We start from the raw sequence: 24,467 nt of genomic DNA on the forward strand, positions 1-24,467 counted from the left end.
TAATATTATCATGAAAACCTGCACAACAGATTTGCAGGAGTTGTGATCACAGTTATTCATCTCGACAACAAAACCACATGACCAGATGAATTCATACAGCAGTTTCTTATGATTCCAAATTCTGCGTAACTTGATTTTCCGCCATCTTGGATTTTTCTGAACACTGCTTTTTCTCCCTTTTTCCTCTTCCTTTGTTTCTTCTTATCACAACCAGCTCCTTCCGCCCTAATGAGGAATGATTTGCCAAAAAGGTAACAATTCTGCCATCATGCCATTCTAAACTCTCATATTTCTACATTTTCTACTTCAGTGTTTATTTGTCCAGTTAAAGCCAAAGAGGTCTAACAGAAGAAATAAATACTTACAGACTTGGAAACACATATTTGACTTTTTGAAATAGGTATTACATTACATGATCACTTAAATTAAATTTGCAACAGATGATCAGCAAATAGAACATACACTGCTCTTTAAAAGTGATAACGCAGCCTACAATATTATTTAGTCTGTTTTATAGGGTTAATCATTTGAACAAAAGCACCTGCAAAAAACTCAACACAACACACCCTTATCACCTGCTCTTCCAATGACAAATATTGTGAAACTGTATGCTTAGGGAGGAATGTATTGTCGTATAAGTGGGTAAATCCAGTTTGGTTAAAGATGGAATGCAATAATGCAACACCGCTCAGAGTGACATCTATGCAGTTTGTGTCATGTGACTCGAAGCTAATAAAAACAATGTCTTTGAGCAAAGCACCACTTTACCTAAGTTAATCAAGGGACTAACAGCTTAACCTGGGTGTATGATATAACATTCAGATAAGTAATGGATTGGGTGAGTTTGATTTGTTCATCATTACTACAGCCATACTTTCTTATTTATACTGATAATCATAACCACCATACGGTATGGTCTCTTTTCTTAATTGAGCATTTTTGTCTTTTTGTTGTGTATCATATAAGGGTTACAACAGAAGCAGACTTCATACTCCATACACATTGTAACAGCAATTATAATAAGTGATTAATTGAAGTAAAAATAGTTTAAATTTGAATATGCCGTTGGAGTGATTTTCATAAATTTCTCCAGACATTAAAGACTATGACTATATAAATGCAATAGGGTACAATAATAAATGCTAAATTAATAGCTATGAACAATATGGATAACATGAGGAAGTCCAACAATATTTTATAAATCTTAAAATGTATGTACTTATCTGTGATATTTAATTTATTTAAATGTCAGTTTTAGGATCACCTATAAAAACCCTTGATGTTGGCAAAATTACATTATAGTTTAATTATTTAATTTCATCATTTTGGTCTTAATTTATGCTACTGTTCAAAAGTTTGGGATCAGTATGATTTTTATTTTAAGAAATGCATTTTAATTTTGCAACTTTAAAGGATGCAACAAAGTGACAGTTTTTTACAAAACTCTGCAGCGGCACAATTGTTTTCAACATTGATAATAATCAGAAATGTTTCTTAAGCATCAAATCATCATATTAGAATGATTTCTGAAGGATCATGTGACACTGAAGACTGGAGTAATGATGTTGAAAATTCAGCTTTGATCACAGGAATGCACGGATCCAATTTAATGATACACATCCGATTTCTTTCTCGAATGTTTACACTGACCCAAGACAGGGGAGACCAAACCTTTTTTAAAGGGGTCAGATTCAGTGTTAAGTTCAATACTCTTTACTGTTAGGTCCCAGTCAAACTGTCTCGGACTATTGTTCAATGTATAAATTAATCAATAATAAAAGCATAAACATTTTTTCCTATGTTCAATTAAGTTGAGAACTTCCATATGGGAAAGTACTTACAATGTTATGTATTCCATATTCAGCAGCACTATCAATTTATATTTTAATCAACTGTACTTTTAAAGTAAATATTGATGAAATATGTAATTATTACTAAACAAAAGCACTATTTTCCTTTAGTTACAGTAACAGGCGCCTAGCATAAATCCATCAGGATTTTAAACAATTATGTAAGAGATTTTCTTGTTCAAGAAGCCACCTTGCTCCGATATACATCTCAGTAGGGAAGAAAAGACTAGTACAACTTTCATGCCGACTTTAACTTTGTCCTCTTGTTCACTGTTAAGCCTCTTTACATCGTATTCTTTCATAACGGAGACTATTTCTTGGCAAATGATACAGATGCAATTATTACGACTCTCAGTGAAAAAATAATCAGAAATAATCAAAATCGACAGCCCTTCGTTTCTACTTTATCTTTGATGTGGCCATGGTGGTATCCCAAATTCCCGATAAAAAGCCGTGTCCAAAACTTTGATGATCACTCACGGTTTACCACGTAAAACCTATTGCTGCCACCTGGTGGTGATATTGTGAAACTGCATGATTTGTAAATTATGTGTGGTGGGCCACATATAATATATTTTAATAGACAGATGCCAGACTTTGGACAACCCAGACTTTAGATTGAATTCGGCGTTTACATGCTGTCTTCGCAGGTTTGTGTGCAAAAACACAGTGTGCGAGTTCCAAATTGAGTTCTCTTCTGCATCTTCTTGTGCTTAAATGCTTTAAACTTACTTGAATGCAGGGGCGGACTGATACTAAAAAGTGGCCCTGGACTTTCTGGCACAGAGCAGCCCACGATACATGGTCCCAAGTGCAGCACATATAACACACCAGCACATTTTACGCAGAGCAATTTTTAACACCACTTACTAACTTAAAAATATAACAATATATAAATATAACTAGTCTTTCCTGGTGTACATTGCAAACTGAATTTTGAAGAACTGTTACACAGCTCTTTTCCATACAGGGACAATTTAATATCAATAAAGCTGAACTATAGCCTATCATAACATCAGTTCAATATGACAAATTGCTCTTGTATTGACTTAGAAGTGGAACATAAAACGTAGTGCAGAAGTTTTGTGGACTGCCTTTCTAGCGTTTACAGAATTTGTCCACCTTTGGAGAAATTAGCCAAAGGTGAGCAGTAGTTTGCGTCCCTGAATATTACTGTCAATTTCTATAACACCAAAAAGGAAAAACACTTTGCAGAAAATGGTGAAGCATAACAGGGAAGGATAAAAACTGAAAAATAATATAAGCAGTAACAGAAAGTTTTCCAGAACTTTTCCATTAAGGGGTGATTTTTAATTTTTTTTTTCAATGGAATCAATGGAATTACAGGTGCTGGTCATATAATTAGAATATCATCAAAAAGTTCATTTTTTTATTATAAATTATTTTTAAAAATGAAACTTTCATATATTCTAGATTCCCTACATGTAAAGTAAAACATTTCAAAAGTTTTTTTTTTAAATTTTGATGATTAGAGCGTACAGCTCATGAAAGTCCAAAATCCAGTATTTCAAAATATTAGAATATTTCCTAAAAGCAATCAAAAAATGGATTTGCAAAACAGAAAAGTTAAAGTTCTTTAAAGTATGTTCTTTTGTGCACTCAATACTTGATCGGCAGGACATATTACAGCAAATGACTTGCTCCTAGCACAAATTACTGCATCAGTGAAGTGTGGCATGGAAGTGATCAGCCTGTGGCACTGCTGAGGCACTACTGAGCCTTCAGATCATCTGTATATTGTTGGATCGACTGTTTCTCATCTTTCTCTTGAAAATATCCCATAGATTCAGGTCAGGCATATTGGCTGGCCAATAAAGCACAGTAATATCATGATCAGCAAACCACTTGGAAGTGGTTTTTGCACTGTGGGCAGGTGCTAAAGTCCTGCTGGAAAAGGGAATCAGCATCTCCATAAAGCTTGTCAGCAGATGGAAGCATAAAGTGCTTCAAAATCTCCTGGAAGATGGCTGCATTGACTTTGCACTTGATAAAACACAATGGACCAACACCAGCAGACGTCACGCCCCCCCCCAAATCATTATTGACTTCAGAAACTTCACACTAGACTTCAAGCAGCTTGGATTCTGTGCCTCTCCAGTCTTCCTTCAGACTCTGGGACCATGATTTCAACATGAAATGCAAAATTTACTTTTATCTGAAAAGAGGACTTTCGACCACTGTTCACTGTCCAGTTCTTTTTCTCCTTAGCCCAGGTAAGATGCTTCTGACGTTGTCTCTGGTTCGGAAGTGGCTTGGTAGTCCTTTTCCTGAAGATGTCTGAGTGTGGTGACTCTTGATGTGCTGACTCCGGCTTCATTCTACTCATTGTGAAGCTCTCCCAAGTGTTTGAATCGGCTTTACTTGACAGTATTCTCAAGCTTGCGGTCATCCCTGTTGCTTGTGCACCTTTGCCTACCCAATTTCTTCCTTCCAGTCAACTTTGCATTTAATATGCTTTGATACATCACTCTGTAAACAGCCACCCCATTCAGTAATGACCTTCTGTGACTTACTCTCTTTGTGGAGGGTGTCAATGATTGTCTCCTGGACCATTGCCAAGTCAGCAGTCTTCCCCATTAGTGTGGTTTCAAAAAACAAAAGATACCCGGATTTTATACTGTAGGGATGGTCATTTAATGAAACTCAAATGTAAATATTCTAATATTTTGAGATACTGGATTTTGGACTTTCATTAGCTGTACGCTCTAATCAACAAATTTACAAAAAAAACTTTTGAAATGTTTTACTTTACATGTAGGGAATCTAGAATATATGAAAGTTTCATTTTTTAAAATAATTTACAATAAAAAAATGAACTTTTTCACGATATTCTAATTATATGACCAGCACCTGTATATGTAAATGTCAATGGAATTATATGTAAATGTACTATTATTCCTTCTTTGTATATTTATGTAGCAACAGGCAGGCCCACATTGTCCAGTGGCCCACCAAGAAAACTCCCGATGCTCCAGATGGCCAGTCCGCCCCTGCTTGAATGTTTAAACTGACAGGACTTAAAAACTTTCACTCTATGCCCGGTTTCACAAACAAGGCTTAAAGGAACACTCCACTTTTTTGAAAATAGACTAATTTTCCAGCTCCCCTAGAGTTAAACAGTTGAGTTTTACCGTTTTCGAATCCATTCAGCCGATCTCCGGGTCTGGCAGTACCACTTTTAGCATAGCTTAGCATAGTTCATTGAATCTGATTAGACCGTTAGCATCTTGTTAAAAAATGACCAAAGAGTTTCGATATTTTTCCTATTTAAAACTTGACACTTGACCAGGCGCAATGATATTACGCAGAAGTGGTAGCACCAGACCCGGAGATCGGCTGAATGGATTCAAAAACGGTAAAACTCAACTGTTTAACTCTAGGGGAGTTGGAAAATGAGCCTGGAGTGTTCCTTTAAGCTAATCCTTGACTAAAATGCATGTTTCAGCTGTTTCAACTGAAAGCAACTTGCACTGACATATCTTAAAATATGCCAGTGTTATTGTTTTGTCTCAAGATGTACACCAGTGATGTTCTTTTTTCTAGGGTACGTTTATAAAAGCTACTTAAATACTCTAATTGAACTAAGGCCTAATCCTGGCTTAGTCTAAGCCCTGTCTGTGAAACCAAGCCTATGATGTTTAAATTTTGCAATTAATCTGCAAATCACATGCTTTTTGAACTGTGGAGCCTGGTCCGTACGGATCATGGATCAACTACGATCCCTACCAACTTGACTTCACACATCCTGCGATGTGACTAGCACGAATGCGCACAACGTGATGTTGATGCTAAAATGAGATATCGTGTAGCTCTAAAATGCAGCCTTGGTAAAGCAGAAGAGGCTTCTTTCAAAAACATTTTAAAAAATCTTACTGACCCCAAACTTTTAAATAGTAGTGCAATTCTTCCCTTGTTTTCTTAAAATTTATCAAAGTTTAGTGCACTGTACAATAAATGACAAATCATCTTTGATGTTCAGACAAAAAAGGTTCCTGTGCTGGAAAGAGGGTGTTTGTATTCATAAGTTTTTTGTTTTTCCACTGTCACTGACATTTAAAAAAAAATTATCTAAAGATTCCTTTCCTTGCGTATTTTCCAATGTTATGTATTATATGTTTATAGGTGAGCTATTTGTCAGCTACCAAGATGAGCAGAAAAGCACTGTTCTTTATAGTGTTAAGTTTAGGTACGTAAGTTACTGATCAAGAAAATTCTTTATTTCTCTTATTATTTATTTAAGTGTGACAATTGCTCGATGATGAATTTTACTTTGATTTTTTAACAACAGTATGTCGTAGTGCTATTGCTCAAACATCAACAGACACTACAACCACTGAAACTTCAACAACTCCAACATCAGTAGATGCTACAACCACTGAAACTGCAACAACTCCAACATCAGCGGACACTACAACCACTGAAACTCCAACAACTCCAACATCAGTAGATGCTACAACCACTGAAACTGCAACAACTCAAACATCAGCGGACACGACAACCACTGAAACTGCAACAACTCAAACAGCGGATACTACAACCACTGAAACTGCAACAACTCAAACATCAGCGGACACTACAACCACTGAAACTGCAACAACTCAAACGGCGGATACGACAACAACTGAAACTGCAACAACTCAAACATCAGCAGACACTACAACTACTGAAAGTGCAACAACTCAAACATCAGCAGACACTACAACTACTGAAACTGCAACAACTCAAACATCAGCAGACACTACAACCACTGAAACTGCAACAACTCAAACATCAGCAGACACTACAACTACTGAAAGTGCAACAACTCAAACATCAGCAGACACTACAACCACTGAAACTGCAACAACTCAAACATCAGCAGACGCTACAACTACTGAAAGTGCAACAACTCAAACATCAGAAGACACTACAACCACTGAAAGTGCAACAACTCAAACATCAGCAGACACTACAACTACTGAAACTGCAACAACTCAAACATCAGCAGACACTACAACTACTGAAAGTGCAACAACTCAAACATCAGCAGACACTACAACCACTGAAAGTGCAACAACTCAAACATCAGCAGACGCTACAACTACTGAAAGTGCAACAACTCAAACATCAGAAGACACTACAACCACTGAAAGTGCAACAACTCAAACATCAGCAGACACTACAACTACTGAATCCGCAACAACTCAAACATCAGCAGACACTACAACTACTGAATCCGCAACAACTCAAAAATCAGCAGACACTACAACTACTGAAAGTGCAACAACTCAAACATCAGCAGACACCACAACTACTGAAAGTGCAACAACGCAAACATCAGCAGACACTACAACTACTGAAAGTGCAACAACTCAAACATCAGAAGACACTGCAACCACGGAAACTGCAACAACTCAAACATCAGAAGACACTACAACTACTGAAGGTGCAACAACGCAAACATCAGCAGACACTACAACCACTGAAAGTGCAACAACTCAAACATCAGAAGACACTGCAACCACGGAAACTGCAACAACTCAAACATCAGAAGACACTACAACTACTGAAGGTGCAACAACGCAAACATCAGCAGACACTGCAACCACGGAAACTGCAACAACTCAAACATCAGAAGACACTACAACCACTGAAATTGCAACAACTGAAACATCAGCAGACACTACAACTACTGAAGGTGCAACAACTCAAACATCAGCAGACACTACAACTACTGAAAGTGCAACAACTCAAACATCAGCAGACACTACAACCACTGAAAGTGCAACAACTCAAACATCAGCTGACACTACAACTACTGAAACTGCAACAACTCAAACATCAGCAGACACTACAACCACTGAAGGTGCAACAACTCAAACAGCAGCAGACACTACAACTACTGAAACTGCAACAACTCAAACATCAGCGGACACTACAACCACTGAAAGTAAAACAACTCAAACATCAGCAGACACTACAACTACTGAATTCGCAACAACTCAAACATCAGCGGACACTACAACTACTGAAAGTGCAACAACTCAAACATCAGCAGACACTACAACTACTGAATCCGCAACAACTCAAACATCACCGGACACTACAACCACTGAGACTGCAACAACTCAAACATCAGCAGACACTACAACTACTGAATTCGCAACAACTCAAACATCAGCGGACACTACAACTACTGAAAGTGCAACAACTCAAACATCAGCAGACACTACAACTACTGAATCCGCAACAACTCAAACATCACCGGACACTACAACCACTGAGACTGCAACAACTCAAACATCAGCAGACACTACAACTACTGAATTCGCAACAACTCAAACATCAGCGGACACTACAACTACTGAAAGTGCAACAACTCAAACATCAGCAGACACTACAACTACTGAATCCGCAACAACTCAAACATCACCGGACACTACAACCACTGAGACTGCAACAACTCAAACATCAGCAGACACTACAACTACTGAATTCGCAACAACTCAAACATCAGCGGACACTACAACTACTGAAACTGCAACAACTCAAACATCAGCAGACACTACAACTACTGAAAGTGCAACAACTCAAACATCAGCAGACACTACAACTACTGAAAGTGCAACAACTCAAACATCACCGGACACTACAACGACTGAATCCGCAACAACTCAAACATCAGCAGACACTACAACTACTGAAAGTGCAACAACTCACACATCACCGGACACTACAACAACTGAATCCGCAACAACTCAAACATCAGCAGACACTACAACTACTGAAATTGTAACAACTCAAACATCAGCAGACACTACAACTACTGAAGGTGCAACAACTCAAATATCACCGGACACTACAATCACTGAATCCGCAACAACTCAAACATCAGCAGACACTACAACTACTGAAAGTGCAACAACTCAAACATCAGCGGACACTACAACTACTGAAAGTGCAACAACTCAAACATCACCAGAAACTACAACGACTGAATCCGCAACAACTCAAACATCAGCAGACACTACAACTACTGAAAGTGCAACAACTCAAACATCAGCAGACACTACAACTACTGAAATTGTAACAACTCAAACATCAGCAGACACTACAACTACTGAAGGTGCAACAACTCAAACATCGGCAGACACTACAACCACTGAAACTGCAACAACTCAAACATCAGCAGACACTACAACTACTGAAAGTGCAACAACTCAAACATCAGCAGACACTACAACCACTGAAACTGCAACAACTCAAACATCAGCAGACACTACAACTACTGAAGGTGCAACAACTCAAACATCAGCAGACACTACAACTACTGAAAGTGCAACAACTCAAACATCAGCAGACACTAAAACCACTGAATCTGCAACAACTCAAACATCAGCAGACACTACAACTACTGAAACTGCAACAACTCAAACATCAGCAGACACTACAACTGCTGAAGGTGCAACAACTCAAACATCAGCAGACACTACAATCACTGAATCCACAACAACTCAAATATCAGCAGACATTAAAACTACTGAAAGTGCAACAACTCAAACATCACCGGACACTACAACTACTGAATCTGCAACAACTCAAACATCAGCAGACACTACAACTACTGAAACTGCAACAACTCAAACATCAGCAGACACTACAACCACTGAAACTGCAACAACTCAAACATCAGCAGACACTACAACTACTGAAAGTGCAACAACTCAAACATCAGCGGACACTACAGTCTCTGAATCCGCAACAACTCAAACATCAGCAGACACTACAACTCCTGAAAGTGCAACAACTCAAACATCAGCAGACACTACAACTACTGAAGGTGCAACAACTCAAACATCAGCAGACACTACTACTACTGAAGGTGCAACAACTCAAACATCGGCAGACACTACAAACACTGAAACTGCAACAACTCAAACATCAGCAGACACTACAACTACTGAAAGTGCAACAACTCAAACATCAGCAGACACTACAACCACTGAAACTGCAACAACTCAAACATCAGCAGACACTACAACTACTGAAGGTGCAACAACTCAAACATCAGCAGACACTACAACTACTGAAAGTGCAACAACTCAAACATCAGCAGACACTACAACTACTGAAATTGTAACAACTCAAACATCAGCAGGCACTAAAACTACTGAAGGTGCAACAACTCAAACATCGGCAGACACTACAACCACTGAAACTGCAACAACTCAAACATCAGCAGACACTACAACTACTGAAAGTGCAACAACTCAAACATCAGCAGACACTACAACCACTGAAACTGCAACAACTCAAACATCAGCAGACACTACAACTACTGAAAGTGCAACAACTCAAACATCAGCGGACACTACAGTCTCTGAATCCGCAACAACTCAAATATCAGTAGACACTACAACTCCTGAAAGTGCAACAACTCAAACATCAGCAGACACTACAACCACTGAAATTGCATCAACTCAAACATCACCGGACACTACAACCACTGAATCTGCAACAACTCAAACATCAGCAGACACTACAACTCCTGAAAGTGCAACAACTCAAACATCAGCAGACACTACAACTACTGAAGTTGCAACAACTCAAACATCAGCAGACACTACAACCATTGAAACTGCAACAACTCAAACATCAGCAGACACTACAACTCCTGAAAGTGCAACAACTCAAACATCAGCAGACACTACAACTACTGAATCCGCAACAACTCAAACATCAGCAGACACTACAACTACTGAATCTGCAACAACTAAAACATCAGCAGACACTACAACTCCGGAAATCGCAACAACTCAAACATCAGCAGACACTACAACTACTGAAAGTGCAACAACTCAAACATCAGCGGACACTACAACCATTGAAACTGCAACAACTCAAACATCAACAGACACTTCAACCACTGAAAATGCAACAACTCAAACATCAACAGACACTACAACTACTGAAAGTGCAACAACTCAAACATCAGCAGACACTACAACTACTGAAACTGCAACAACTCAAACATCAACAGACACTACAACTACTGAAACTGCAACAACTCAAACATCAGCAGACACTACAACCATTGAAACTGCAACAACTCAAACATCAACAGACACTTCAACCACTGAAACTGCAACAACTCAAACATCAACAGACACTACAACCACTGAATCCACAACAACTCAAACATCAGCAGACACTACAACTACTGAAAGTGCAACAACTCAAACATCAGCAGACACTACAACTACTGAAAGTGCAACAACTCACACATCACCGGACACTACAACGACTGAATCCGCAACAACTCAAACATCAGCAGACACTACAACTACTGAAAGTGCAACAACTCAAACATCAGCAGACACTACAACCACTGAAACTGCAACAACTCCAACATCAGTAGATGCTACAACCACTGAAACTGCAACAACTCAAACATCAGTGGAAACTACACCCACTGAAACTACAACAACTCAAACATCAGCAGACACTACAACCACTGAAACTGCAACAACTCAAACATCACCGGACACGACAACCACTGAATCTGCAACAACTCAAACATCAGCAGACACTACAACTCCTGAAAGTGCAACAACTCAAACATCAGCAGACACTACAACTACTGAAGTTGCAACAACTCAAACATCAGCAGACACTACAACCATTGAAACTGCAACAACTCAAACATCAGCAGACACTACAACTCCTGAAGTTGCAACAACTCAAACATCAGCAGACACTACAACCATTGAAACTGCAACAACTCAAACATCAGCAGACACTACAACTCCTGAAAGTGCAACAACTCAAACATCAGCAGACACTACAACTACTGAATCCGCAACAACTCAAACATCAGCAGACACTACAACTACTGAATCTGCAACAACTCAAACATCAGCAGACACTACAACTACTGAAAGTGCAACAACTCAAACATCAGCGGACACTACAACCATTGAAACTGCAACAACTCAAACATCAACAGACACTTCAACCACTGAAAATGCAACAACTCAAACATCAACAGACACTACAACTACTGAAACTGCAACAACTCAAACATCAGCAGACACTACAACTACTGAAAGTGCAACAACTCAAACATCAGCAGACACTACAACTACTGAAAGTGCAACAACTCAAACATCAGCAGACACTACAACTACTGAAACTGCAACAACTCAAACATCAGCAGACACTACAACCATTGAAACTGCAACAACTCAAACATCAACAGACACTTCAACCACTGAAACTGCAACAACTCAAACATCAACAGACACTACAACCACTGAATCCACAACAACTCAAACATCAGCAGACACTACAACTACTGAAACTGCAACAACTCAAACATCAGCAGACACTACAACTACTGAAAGTGCAACAACTCACACATCACCGGACACTACAATGACTGAATCCGCAACAACTCAAACATCAGCAGACACTACAACTACTGAAAGTGCAACAACTCAAACATCAGCAGACACTAAAACCACTGAATCCGCAACAACTCAAACATCAGCAGACACTGCAACTACTGAAAGTGCAACAACTCAAACATCAGCAGACACTACAACCACTGAAACTGCAACAACTCCAACATCAGTAGATGCTACAACCACTGAAACTGCAACAACTCAAACATCAGTGGAAACTACACCCACTGAAACTACAACAACTCAAACATCAGCAGACACTACAACTACTGAAACTGCAACAACTCAAACATTAGCGGACACTACAACCACTGAAAGTGCAACAACTCACACATCACCGGACACTACAACGACTGAATCCGCAACAACTCAAACATCAACGGACATTACAACCACTGAAAGCTCAACAACTCAAACATCAGCAGACACTACAACTACTGAAAGTGCAACAACTCAAACATCAACGGACATTACAACTACTGAAATTTCAACAACTCAAACATCAGCAGACACTATAACCACTGAATCTGCAACAACTCAAACATCAGCGGACACTACAACCACTGAATCTGCAACAACTCAAACATCAGCGGACACTACAACTACTGAAACCTCAACAACTCAAACATCAACGGACACTACAACTACTGAAATTTCAACAACTCAAACATCAGCAGACACTATAACCACTGAATCTGCAACAACTCAAACATCAGCGGACACTACAACCACTGAATCTGCAACAACTCAAACATCAGCAGACACTACAACTACTGAAATTTCAACAACTCAAACATCAGCAGACACTATAACCACTGAATCTGCAACAACTCAAACATCAGCGGACACTACAACCACTGAATCTGCAACAACTCAAACATCAGCGGACACTACAACACCTGAACCTGCAACAACTCAAACATCAACAGGCATTACAACTACTGAACCTGCAACAACTCAAACATCAGCAGACACTATAACCACTGAATCTGCAACAACTCAAATATCAGCGGACACTACAACCACTGATTCTGCAACAACTCAAACATCAGCGGACACTACAACCACTGAATCTGCAACAACTCAAACATCAGCGGACACTACAACCACTGAATCTGCAACAACTCAAACATCAGCGGACACTACAACACCTGAACCTGCAACAACTCAAACATCAACAGGCATTACAACTACTGAACCTGCAACAACTCAAACATCAGCAGACACTACAACCACTGAATCTGCAACAACTCAAACATCAGCGGACACTACAACCACTGAATCTGCAACAACTCAAACATCAGCGGACACTACAACACCTGAACCTGCAACAACTCAAACATCAACAGACACTACAACCACTGAATCTGCAACAACTCAAACATCAGCGGACACTACAACCACTGAATCTGCAACAACTCAAACATCAGCGGACACTACAACTACTGAAACCTCAACAACTCAAACATCAACGGACATTACAACTACTGAAATTTCAACAACTCAAACATCAGCAGACACTATAACCACTGAATCTGCAACAACTCAAACATCAGCGGACACTACAACCACTGAATCTGCAACAACTCAAACATCAGCGGACACTACAACACCTGAACCTGCAACAACACAAACATCAACAGGCATTACAACTACTGAACCTGCAACAACTCAAACATCAGCAGACACTACAACCACTGATTCTGCAACAACTCAAACATCAGCGGACACTACAACCACTGAATCTGCAACAACTCAAACATCAGCGGACACTACAACACCTGAACCTGCAACAACTCAAACATCAACAGGCATTACAACTACTGAACCTGCAACAACTCAAACATCAACGGACACTACAACTACAGACACTACAGATACAACTACCCCTTTTACAGCAACAACAACAACACAGCTTACATCTACAACTGAAACAACGGTCACAACTCCTATAACATCTACAACAGAAAATACAGCTACAACTTCTTCCCCTCTTACAGCAACCACAACACAACTTACATCTACAGCTGAACCAACAACCACAACTCCACTAACATCTACAACAGAAAATACAGCTACAACTTCTTCCCCTCTTACAGCAACAGCAACACAACTTACATCTACAGCTGAACCAACAACCACAACTCCACTAACATCTACAACAGAAAATACAGCTACAACTTCTTCCCCTCTTACAGCAACGACAACACAGCTTACATCTACAACTGAAACAACAACCACAACTCCACTAACATCTACAACAGAAAATACAGCTACAACTTCTTCCCCTCTTACAGCAACGACAACACAACTTACATCTACAATTGAACCAACAACTTCATTAATATCTACAACAGAACATACAGCTACAACTTCTTCCCCTCTTACAGCAACAACAACACAACTTACATCTACAGCTGAACCAACAACCACAACTCCACTAACATCTACAACAGAAAATACAGCTACAACTTCTTCCCCTCTTACAGCAACGACAACACAACTTACATCTACAGCTGAACCAACAACCACAACTCCACTAACATCTACAACAGAAAATACAGCTACAACTTCTTCCCCTCTTACAGCAACGACAACACAACTTACATCTACAATTGAACCAACATCTACAACAGAACATACAGCTACAACTTCTTCCCCTTATACAGCAACAGCAACACAACTTACATCTACAACTGAAACAACAACCACAACTCCATTAACATCTACAACACAAAATACATCTACTACTTCCTCCCCTCTTACAGCAACGACAACACAACTTACATCTACAATTGAACCAACAACTCCACTAACATCTACAACAGAAAATACAGCTACAACTTCTTCCCCTCTTACAGCAACGACAACACAACTTACATCTACAATTGAACCAACAACTTCATTAATATCTACAACAGAACATACAGCTACAACTTCTTCCCCTCTTACAGCAACAACAACACAACTTACATCTACAGCTGAACCAACAACCACAACTCCACTAACATCTACAACAGAAAATACAGCTACAACTTCTTCCCCTCTTACAGCAACGACAACACAACTTACATCTACAGCTGAACCAACAACCACAACTCCACTAACATCTACAACAGAAAATACAGCTACAACTTCTTCCCCTCTTACAGCAACGACAACACAACTTACATCTACAATTGAACCAACATCTACAACAGAACATACAGCTACAACTTCTTCCCCTTATACAGCAACAGCAACACAACTTACATCTACAACTGAAACAACAACCACAACTCCATTAACATCTACAACACAAAATACATCTACTACTTCCTCCCCTCTTACAGCAACGACAACACAACTTACATCTACAATTGAACCAACAACTCCATTAACATCTACAACAGAACATACAGCTACAACTTCTTCCCCTCTTACTACAACAACACAACTTACATCTACAATTGAACCAACATCTACAACAGAACATACAGCTACAACTTCTTCCCCTTATACAGCAACAGCAACACAACTTACATCTACAACTGAAACAACAACCACAACTCCATTAACATCTACAACACAAAATACATCTACTACTTCCTCCCCTCTTACAGCAACGACAACACAACTTACATCTACAATTGAACCAACAACTCCATTAACATCTACAACAGAACATACAGCTACAACTTCTTCCCCTCTTACTACAACAACACAACTTACATCTACAACTGAACCAATGACCACAACTCTTATAAACTCTGCAGTTCTTGTTAGCTTTTCCAGCAATGAAATATTTATAGATGAACTGTCAAATTCATCCTCAGAAGCATTTAAAAACAGAAAAGACAAAGTCATAAATGAGGTACGTTGTGTGATAAATATCTAAGGCAATTTGCACTGCAAGCTAAATAGCAACTAATTCTTTGCATTTTAATGTATGAACTATTTTATTTTGCACCCTAATGTAAATATTAGAGTAAACTATTACTATAGTAATGCATGTGATTTAAGAGCAAATAGTGTTCTATTTTATTTGCGTCCTGGTGTAAATATCAATGAGCTGTTATTTTAATAACTGATAGTCCAGATTTTACTTTCACTATTTAATAGTGGTGCAACGAGTCACAAAATTCACAGTTCAGGTCAAATTGTGGTTTTTGAGTCACAGATCGAACCATTTTTCGGATCAGCAAAATAAATAAATAAATAAAAAATAACAATAAAAAATTAGGGTTGGGCGGCAAATGTAACTTTGCTTTCCATTTATTGTTAAAGCACACTTTAAGTAGTTTGATATCAGAGCAAAAACTACTAGCCTAAGTAATAAAGCTCAAAAATTATTAATGACAAGTGAACAGTCAGTAATAAAATAAGAACAAATACACTAATTACAAGCATAGATAAATACAATAGAATGGCTGCCCACTGCTCCAGGTGTGTGTCCACAGTTTGCAGTGTTTGTGTGTTCATTACTCTTACTGTGTACTAACTGGATGGGTTAAATGCAGAAGACAAATTCTGAGTATGGGTTAAAATACTTTGCCTTTACATGTCACTTTATATGTCACTTAGAACAAAGCTACAAATAAATTAAGGTCTAACAAAAATATTTAGGTATAGAAATGATAAACTTTCGCTCTATGATAGTTAATCTTTGCGTACATATCATAGAAAAACTATGATCCATTGCACCCCTATTTAAATGTGTTCAAGTGTTGACCTTGGATGCATATTTAGGAACCTTTAAAATAGAATAACAGCAGCACTTTAAGGTACACAGTTGAGCAAGAACTCAAGATAAGACTGTTACAGCACATGTTAATATGCACTGAAATTTTGAAAATAGTAACTGCATATCATGTAAAAACAAATGAATGACCACCAAATGTCTTTCATGTTGTAGGCTTTTGACTGTGATTCAGATTTGTAGTTGATAACTAAATGTTGAACCTGACATTGTGAAACTGTTTTCCACAGATTGGACAAATCTTTAAAACGACATTCAGTGACTCCTTCGTTAACTTGACTGTTATTGCTTTCCGGTGGGTATTTCTTTCCTTACTTTCCTTATAATAAGAATACATTTCATTTTTGGAAAACAAATTTATTTTTTAAGAAAAAAAGTCTAGACTGTTATATATAAACTGAGGGGAAAAAACAAAACAAAAACATTTTTGTATGAACAAGGAGTCTTATAACAGAAGGTATGAACCACACAGAGATCTGATCCCACCATTATCGAGTCAATCTGGAATTACATGGAAGACAGAAGCAACTGCCTAAATCCATAGAATAAATGTAGCAACTTCTCCAAGGTGCTTGGAACAACCTACCTGCAACCAACCTTAAAAACTGTGTACACCTACAAGGGAGCTGTTTTGAAGGCAAAGTGTGATCACACTAAACACTGACTTGATTTGCATAATAGACATTAATAAACAGCACAGTAGTTTGCTGGTAGGTTGTTTCAGCATCTTGGAAAGGCTTCCACAGTTCTATGGATTCAGTGATGGTGAGATGAAACCTCTATCTAGACTGTACCATCCATTGTTGGGCTCCTGATTTACAAAAAAAAAAAAAAAAAAAAAAAAAAACATCTCAAGTTTATTCTAAAACTTGCAAAAGGAGTTTGTAAATGTAACATTCTACTGGTATACTAAGGCAAAAGATATCAGTAACTGTAAATCATCTACATTTTGTTAATAACAGCATCTGACACTTGTATAATACCACAAGAAAACTACAGCGAACCAAAAATAGCTGCATGAACACTTCACCAAATACGTTATGAGAGTTTCTGTACTGAGTCTTATTTTTTTTTTTAAAATGACAATGACTCTTTCTCTTCCATGTCCCTTCTGTAGTTCTGGATCAATCATCACTGATATGGAAGCAACATTTAGAAACGTACCCCAATCTGATCAGATATCCGAAAGTATTTTAAATGCCAGCACCACTCTTAACATCACCAGTGTAAACGGTAAGTCAAACAAGCAATATCATCAATGCAATGTCATTCAAAACAATTTAGAAAGCTTTCTGTATTACTCTTTGTTATTAAACTATAGTTGTTTATACGCTATTTTTATTTATCTCGTTGGAGATTAATAGTTTTCTCAACTATTATTTTTATTTAACTATTTTCTACAAATTATCCAAACAGTAACAATCAGTCCTACTACAACTACAACCACAACCAGTCCTACTACAACTACAACCACACCCGGTCCTACTACAACTACAACCACGCCTGGTCCTACTACAACTACAACCACACCCGGTCCTACTACAACTACAACCACACCCGGTCCTACTACAACTACAACCACGCCCAGTCCTACTACAACTACAAACACACCCGGTCCTACTACAACTACAACCAGTCCTACTACAACTACAACCACGCCCGGTCCTACTACAACCACACCCGGTCCTACTACAACTACAACCACAACCAGTCCTACTACAACTACAACCACACCCAGTCCTACTACAACTACCACAACCAATCCTATTATAACCACAACCACAGCCAGTCCTACTACAACAACCACAATCAGTCCTACTACAACTACCACAATCAGTCCTACTACAACAACCACCACAACCAGTCCTACTACAACAACCACAATCAGTCCTACTACAACTACCACAACCAGTCCTACTACAACCACAACAACAACCAGTCCTACTACAACCACAACCAGTCCTACTACAACTACAACCACAACCAGTCCTACTACAACTACAACCAAACCAACCACAACTACAACTACAACCAAACCAACCACAACTACAACTACAACCAAACCAACCACCACACAAACAACAACAACGCCCACAACCACAACTACGACCACGACCACGACCACAACCACAGTACCAGCACGTCCTCAGCCAACAGTAGCCTTACAGGTTGTCATTATAGTGGTATTTGTTCCAGCGCTTCAAGACCAACAAAGTCCAGAATTTAAGAACCTAGCCACAAAGGTAGAGGGTGAGGTACGTCTTAAACTGCAGAGCATCCACATTCTTCAAAATCTTCTTTAGGGTCAAGAGAACTGAAGAACAATACATACATATTGTATGATTCGCAAAGATAAGGATATGATGGATTTTAAAATGTTTTTTGTTTTGACTTTAAATGCTTATATGTTTGGGTAAAATTCTAAAGCAAAAATCTAAACTTAATTTCATACAAAGGATGAACATTTTTTTTATTTATTAGCACTCGTTCAATTATGTGGTACACTTAAAAGAAAAAAAGAATGATCTACATCCATGAAATGTAATTGTTTCATAGAATATTTAGAAACATTCCTGAAACTGACTCACTGTTTCCACAGTTTGATGTAGTCTACAAAACAAAGTATGGGGATCGTTTCATCAGGACCATCGTGCTTGCATTCATGTAAGTTAATAATTTGCTTCATTACTTCATTTACACTCTATCCTGCTTTCAATGTCAGACAGATTGTGTGACATTCTTAACGTATTAAAGAATGTCATATAAACTTACATTTATGCATTTGACAGACACTCATATTCTCATATATCTGGAAGCAGTTATAAGCCATGCTGGTTTTTTTTGTTTTAGAGCTGTTGCCAAAACCCGGGCAGAACAAAATGTACAGGCAGATGTCAAGTTGGTGTTTAGTGAAACGTCAACTGAACCCATCCCCAGCAGCACTGCCATTGTGGAGACTCTGAAAGAAGCAGTTGCAGCTCCAAACTCAACCTTCAACCTTACTGTTGATACCAACACTATTATTGTCGTTAGTAAGTTCAAATCACAGACGATTTACAGTTGTCTGATATGCCCAATTTCGAAGAAATTTACTATGTTAGCTTGCCTAGAAAACAACAGTTTGTGATAATTTTTACAATTATTTTTGTAGAATCACCGCAGACAATTCCAGTGACAATCCTGACTGATGGAACCTTTGTGGCTGCTCTTTCAAATAAAAGTTCACCTGAATTTCAGAACAGGGCAGCATTGATAAAAACAGGGGTAGGTGTAATGTGTCTTCGTTTTTGGATATTTCGGGAAACATTCTTTTGCCAATTTAGTCTAAACAGCTCTCTCTTTTTTTGCAGCTTGAACCTTTTTTCTTTGCTGATTACCTTGGATTATTCAGTACCTTAACCATAACAAGCTTCAGGTACGCATATGCTGGCGTGTTCTTGAAAATAGCTTTTGATTTAACATTATACTCAGTTCTTATTAATGATTTCGATTTACATTCCCTCTCTCCAGTGGTGCCAGTGTAACAACAAAGAGTATTCCCACGATCCGAAACTCCATGGATCTTACATTTACAGCGGAGGCCGTTCTACCCAATAGCACCCAGATAGTGAACACTATAGTTCGAGCAGCCAAAAACAACTCGTTATCCTTCCAGATCTTCACATCTGAAATTGTGATAAATGGTACAGGTAAGTGATGCACTTTAATCTTTTACTCAAATTTTTATTTTTAATTTGATTACTGCACTCATAACAATGTAGGATAGAGTACAGTTGTGTTTTTTATGCGATATTGCACATAATAGTACTCCCTCCTGCAAGTTCCACGCTGATAATGCAGGAAATTTATTCACTATAGCGTAGGTTGAATGAGTAAATTATCTACAGATGAATAGATCAAAACAATTCGCTTGAAATCTCAAAATTTTAAATCGAAATGGCACTTTTTTTGTTTAAACTAATAAATTAAGTTCAAAATGTAAAACTCAAACTTCCTGGTGCCATTACACTCAATTTACTGTCCAAATTTAAGCACACTTTAAGGTGTTCATTAATAGCAAACTCCCCATTTTCACAAACAAATTTCAGACTCTGATTCGAAAGAAAAATTTAATTATCGCCAGTAAGAGGCACAGTTTGGTTATCAGACAAGAATAAAAATCTACAGTGGCCACAAGTGATGTCTGGCCTAGGAGAATGGACATCTTCACCCTTTATTCAGACATTATTAAAAATGTGTTTTGAAAGTATATTTCATACTTGTGCTTGGAGTCAGTTTTTTTATTTGTGATAATGCAATGAAATATGCCAAATTGTGTGGATGTAATTTTTGGCCAGGCTGTCATACAAAGAAATTATGAACACATGCAAAAACAAAAGAAAACCAACAAAATATTAATAACTGATTATATTGTGGTCAATGTATGCTTTTACCTGTGAGCTTTTTGGTTTTATATGCATTTTTTGCATAGTAAAATAAAACCTGTAGCTGTAGTTTGTCTTTTTTTGACAAATAATTTTGTCAGATAAATACCTTAATTATATGTATATTTTCCTCATATTTTGATGGCTTACTCCAACTTGTAGGGTCATTAAAAACAAATATCCTATCCGGATAACACTTCTGGCCACTACTGTATTCCCAATAAAAAGGACTTTGAATCTTTGAAGGAATGCAGTTTATGAGCTTTGACACAGAGAGAGAATGCTAATGTGTTAACATTCAAAACAGTTGAGACTTGCAGTGCTACAACTGTACTCTGTCTACTAGACGAGCTTTAGGCAAAATTCTGAACGGTAACTGAATGATAAACTCTGTCTGTTCTGCTCTGTTTTCTTTGTAACGCAGCATTTTCATCAGCTGAAGTCAGCAGCAAGATCAGTGTGTTGACCGCTTTAGTCCTGGTTGCTGTGTCACTTCTGGTCCCATGGTTTGATTGACCATAACTACACATCCCAACATTACTGATTCAGACAGGTCTGAATGTCTCCTTTCACATCTGCTCAAGTGAAGGACTCATACATAAAGCTACCGATGCTACTTAATGAGTAGTAATGAACGTACTGTTTTACATAACCCTATTCTGAAAACTTCAAACTTGAGCTATAATGTATTCCATTTCAGTTCTGGATCTGTATGTTCCTACATGTTTTTATAGATTTAGGTCAGAACCCAGCATTGTGCACTTTTATAAACATTATCACTGATACTTCAGAAATGGGATAATACAAGTTTCACAATTACCTGCGATTATTTTTTAAGCAACACTTTTAACATTTTTTTTTTTTTTTTTTTTGATGTGATCATTCAAATGTTTAATGGACCATTTCATTTAATTCTCAGTTTAATCAAATTGATTGACCATTAAATCAGCCATCCATTTAGATGAAAATACTCTACATATTAAAATTGAAGGAGGACAGAAACATAACTACTATGCATTTTTAAAATAAACATGACTATGTACTGACAGAGGGGAAAAAAAGGTTCATTTAAAAATGATATATCTCTTTATAAGGTTTCACACCCAGACATTGATCTCATGTACACATACTTGCAGCTCTTCTGAAAGCAAACATAAGCCATGTAATGGAAAAACTGGGTCTCTTTTATGCTGGCTGACTTTGAAGAGTCTGGAACGGGTTTTGATGAGCAAAAGGATGAAGTATTTCAATAATTATGAAACCTGTAAAACAACTTGGAAGAATGATAAATATCTACAGGATGTGACATCAGAAACGTCTGGTGGAAAAACACGGATAAGATGGTCTGATAATATTACATTACACATAACACGGAAACCTGTACAAAACAATATTTTGCAGCACTTGTTATTCCCCATCTTCTATGCACCCTTCTTAGTTCGTTAGCAGCATAATATTTAACAGGCATGTTTCATGCAAAATTATGTGTATCATATCAGTATTTTCTAAATTATTTATTCTAGAAAAAAATATCTATCCAATATTTCTGATGTTAATTTAATGCAAAAACAAAGGTCTTTTCTGTGAATTCATGAGAAATGTATTGATTGTTATATTGTTCACACTGGATGTGGTAATTATTTTTCTATAACAGTTATGTATGTAGTAATATTTATCACTATTCTTAGGACATGCTAAATAAACTGTGGTGACACAACTATGATTATGATGGTGATAAATAATAATAATAAAAAAGATTATTCTCATTTTTTGTCATTTATTTTTGTTTCTCTCTTCCTTTCTCTCAGCAATAAAATTTTCATATCAACTGAGTTTCATATCAGATTTAATATGTCCTCCTACAGCCGTCTGTCCAGTTTCAACAGTTTCATCTGTGATTCATTGGCTTTTCGTAAAGCATGTGATATGTAAATGATTACAAAACATTAATAATTGATAGGTCACCCAGTAATGTCATCATTTACTCACCCTCATGACATTCTAAATCTGTATGAGTGTGAAACACACACACAAAATATATATTTTGTTTTTACATTCCATGCAATGAAAGTTATGGGGATCAGTGTCCAAACAACCCATTTATTGTTCCACAAACAAAAGTCAAGTCAAGTCAAGTCACCTTTATTTATATAGCGCTTTTTACAATGTAGATTGTGTCAAAGCAGCTTTACATTGATAACTGGTACATTGTTTGACTGCACAGCAGCTCTTAAAGAATAGTGTCAATGCAGGCAGATCAAAAGCACTGTTGAATATCAAAATGTCAAGTCAAGTGTCCCCAACTAAGCAAGCCAGAGGCGACAGCGGCAAGGAACCCAAACTCCATCAGGTGACATCAGGTGGCAGACAAGTGGCAAATTGGTGTTAAAATGGAGAAAAAAACCTTGGGAGAAACCAGGCTTAGTCGGGGTGCCAGTTCTCCTCTGGCCAACAGTGCTTTGTTACAATTCAGGTTGCTATCATAAGTCCAATAGGATCGCAACATTAAAAGTATTTTTTTTCAGTTCCATCCAATTGAGGATCGTATTCATCACGCCGGTATGGACGGTTGTTGAGGAACTGTGTCGTGGCTGTCGTGTCGATGAGGCCTTCACAGGGGATGATCTAGTTGACTCAATCTCTGCTGATACTTCAGGGCTGCGTTGTGGTCGTGTCAAGGTGCAGGTCCTTGGTCTCACCTGGATACGGCCCGGATCCGGTTGACTACGGTGAACCTCGGGATAAACAGAAAGACTAATATTAGCGTAGATGCCATTCTTCTTCTGATGTAACGAGTACATCAGGTGTTATAGGAAGTGTTCCCGGTTCCGGCTGACCTAATTTATGCAGCCTAATAATCCTTTAACGGATTTGGAAATATAAATTGGTAATGTGTTATGTGTATGCCAGGTTAAAGAGATGCGTTTTTAGTCTAGATTTAAACTGACAGAGTGTGTCTGCTTCCCGAACAATGCTAGGAAGATTGTTCCAG

At 38.0% G+C, this 24,467-nt stretch overlaps 1 protein-coding gene across 4 annotated transcripts; it reads left to right on the forward strand.

Moving 5' to 3' along the window:
* Positions 1 to 757: 757 nt before the first annotated feature.
* LOC127515845 (mucin-2-like) lies at positions 758 to 23,241 on the forward strand. 4 transcript variants are annotated; one of them, XM_051899944.1, is made up of 13 exons: positions 758 to 838; positions 5,994 to 6,057; positions 6,160 to 9,690; positions 11,581 to 16,166; positions 17,282 to 17,346; positions 18,169 to 18,284; positions 18,468 to 19,306; positions 19,651 to 19,715; positions 19,902 to 20,083; positions 20,203 to 20,315; positions 20,402 to 20,466; positions 20,562 to 20,740; positions 21,900 to 23,241. In XM_051899944.1, the coding sequence occupies exons 1-13, from the start codon at positions 830 to 832 to the stop codon at positions 21,989 to 21,991; spliced, it is 9,906 nt and encodes a 3,301-aa protein (XP_051755904.1). In that variant the 5' UTR covers positions 758 to 829; the 3' UTR covers positions 21,992 to 23,241. The 4 variants fall into 4 exon arrangements, with proteins under 4 accessions (XP_051755904.1, XP_051755902.1, XP_051755903.1 ...); XM_051899942.1 differs by having other exon boundaries at positions 6,160 to 9,144; positions 9,691 to 16,166; XM_051899943.1 differs by having other exon boundaries at positions 6,160 to 9,144; positions 10,027 to 16,166.
* The last annotated feature ends 1,226 nt before the right edge of the window (positions 23,242 to 24,467 follow it).

This window comes from Ctenopharyngodon idella, chromosome 7 (genome assembly GCF_019924925.1).
Source record: "Ctenopharyngodon idella isolate HZGC_01 chromosome 7, HZGC01, whole genome shotgun sequence".
Classification (NCBI taxonomy): domain Eukaryota; kingdom Metazoa; phylum Chordata; class Actinopteri; order Cypriniformes; family Xenocyprididae; genus Ctenopharyngodon; species Ctenopharyngodon idella.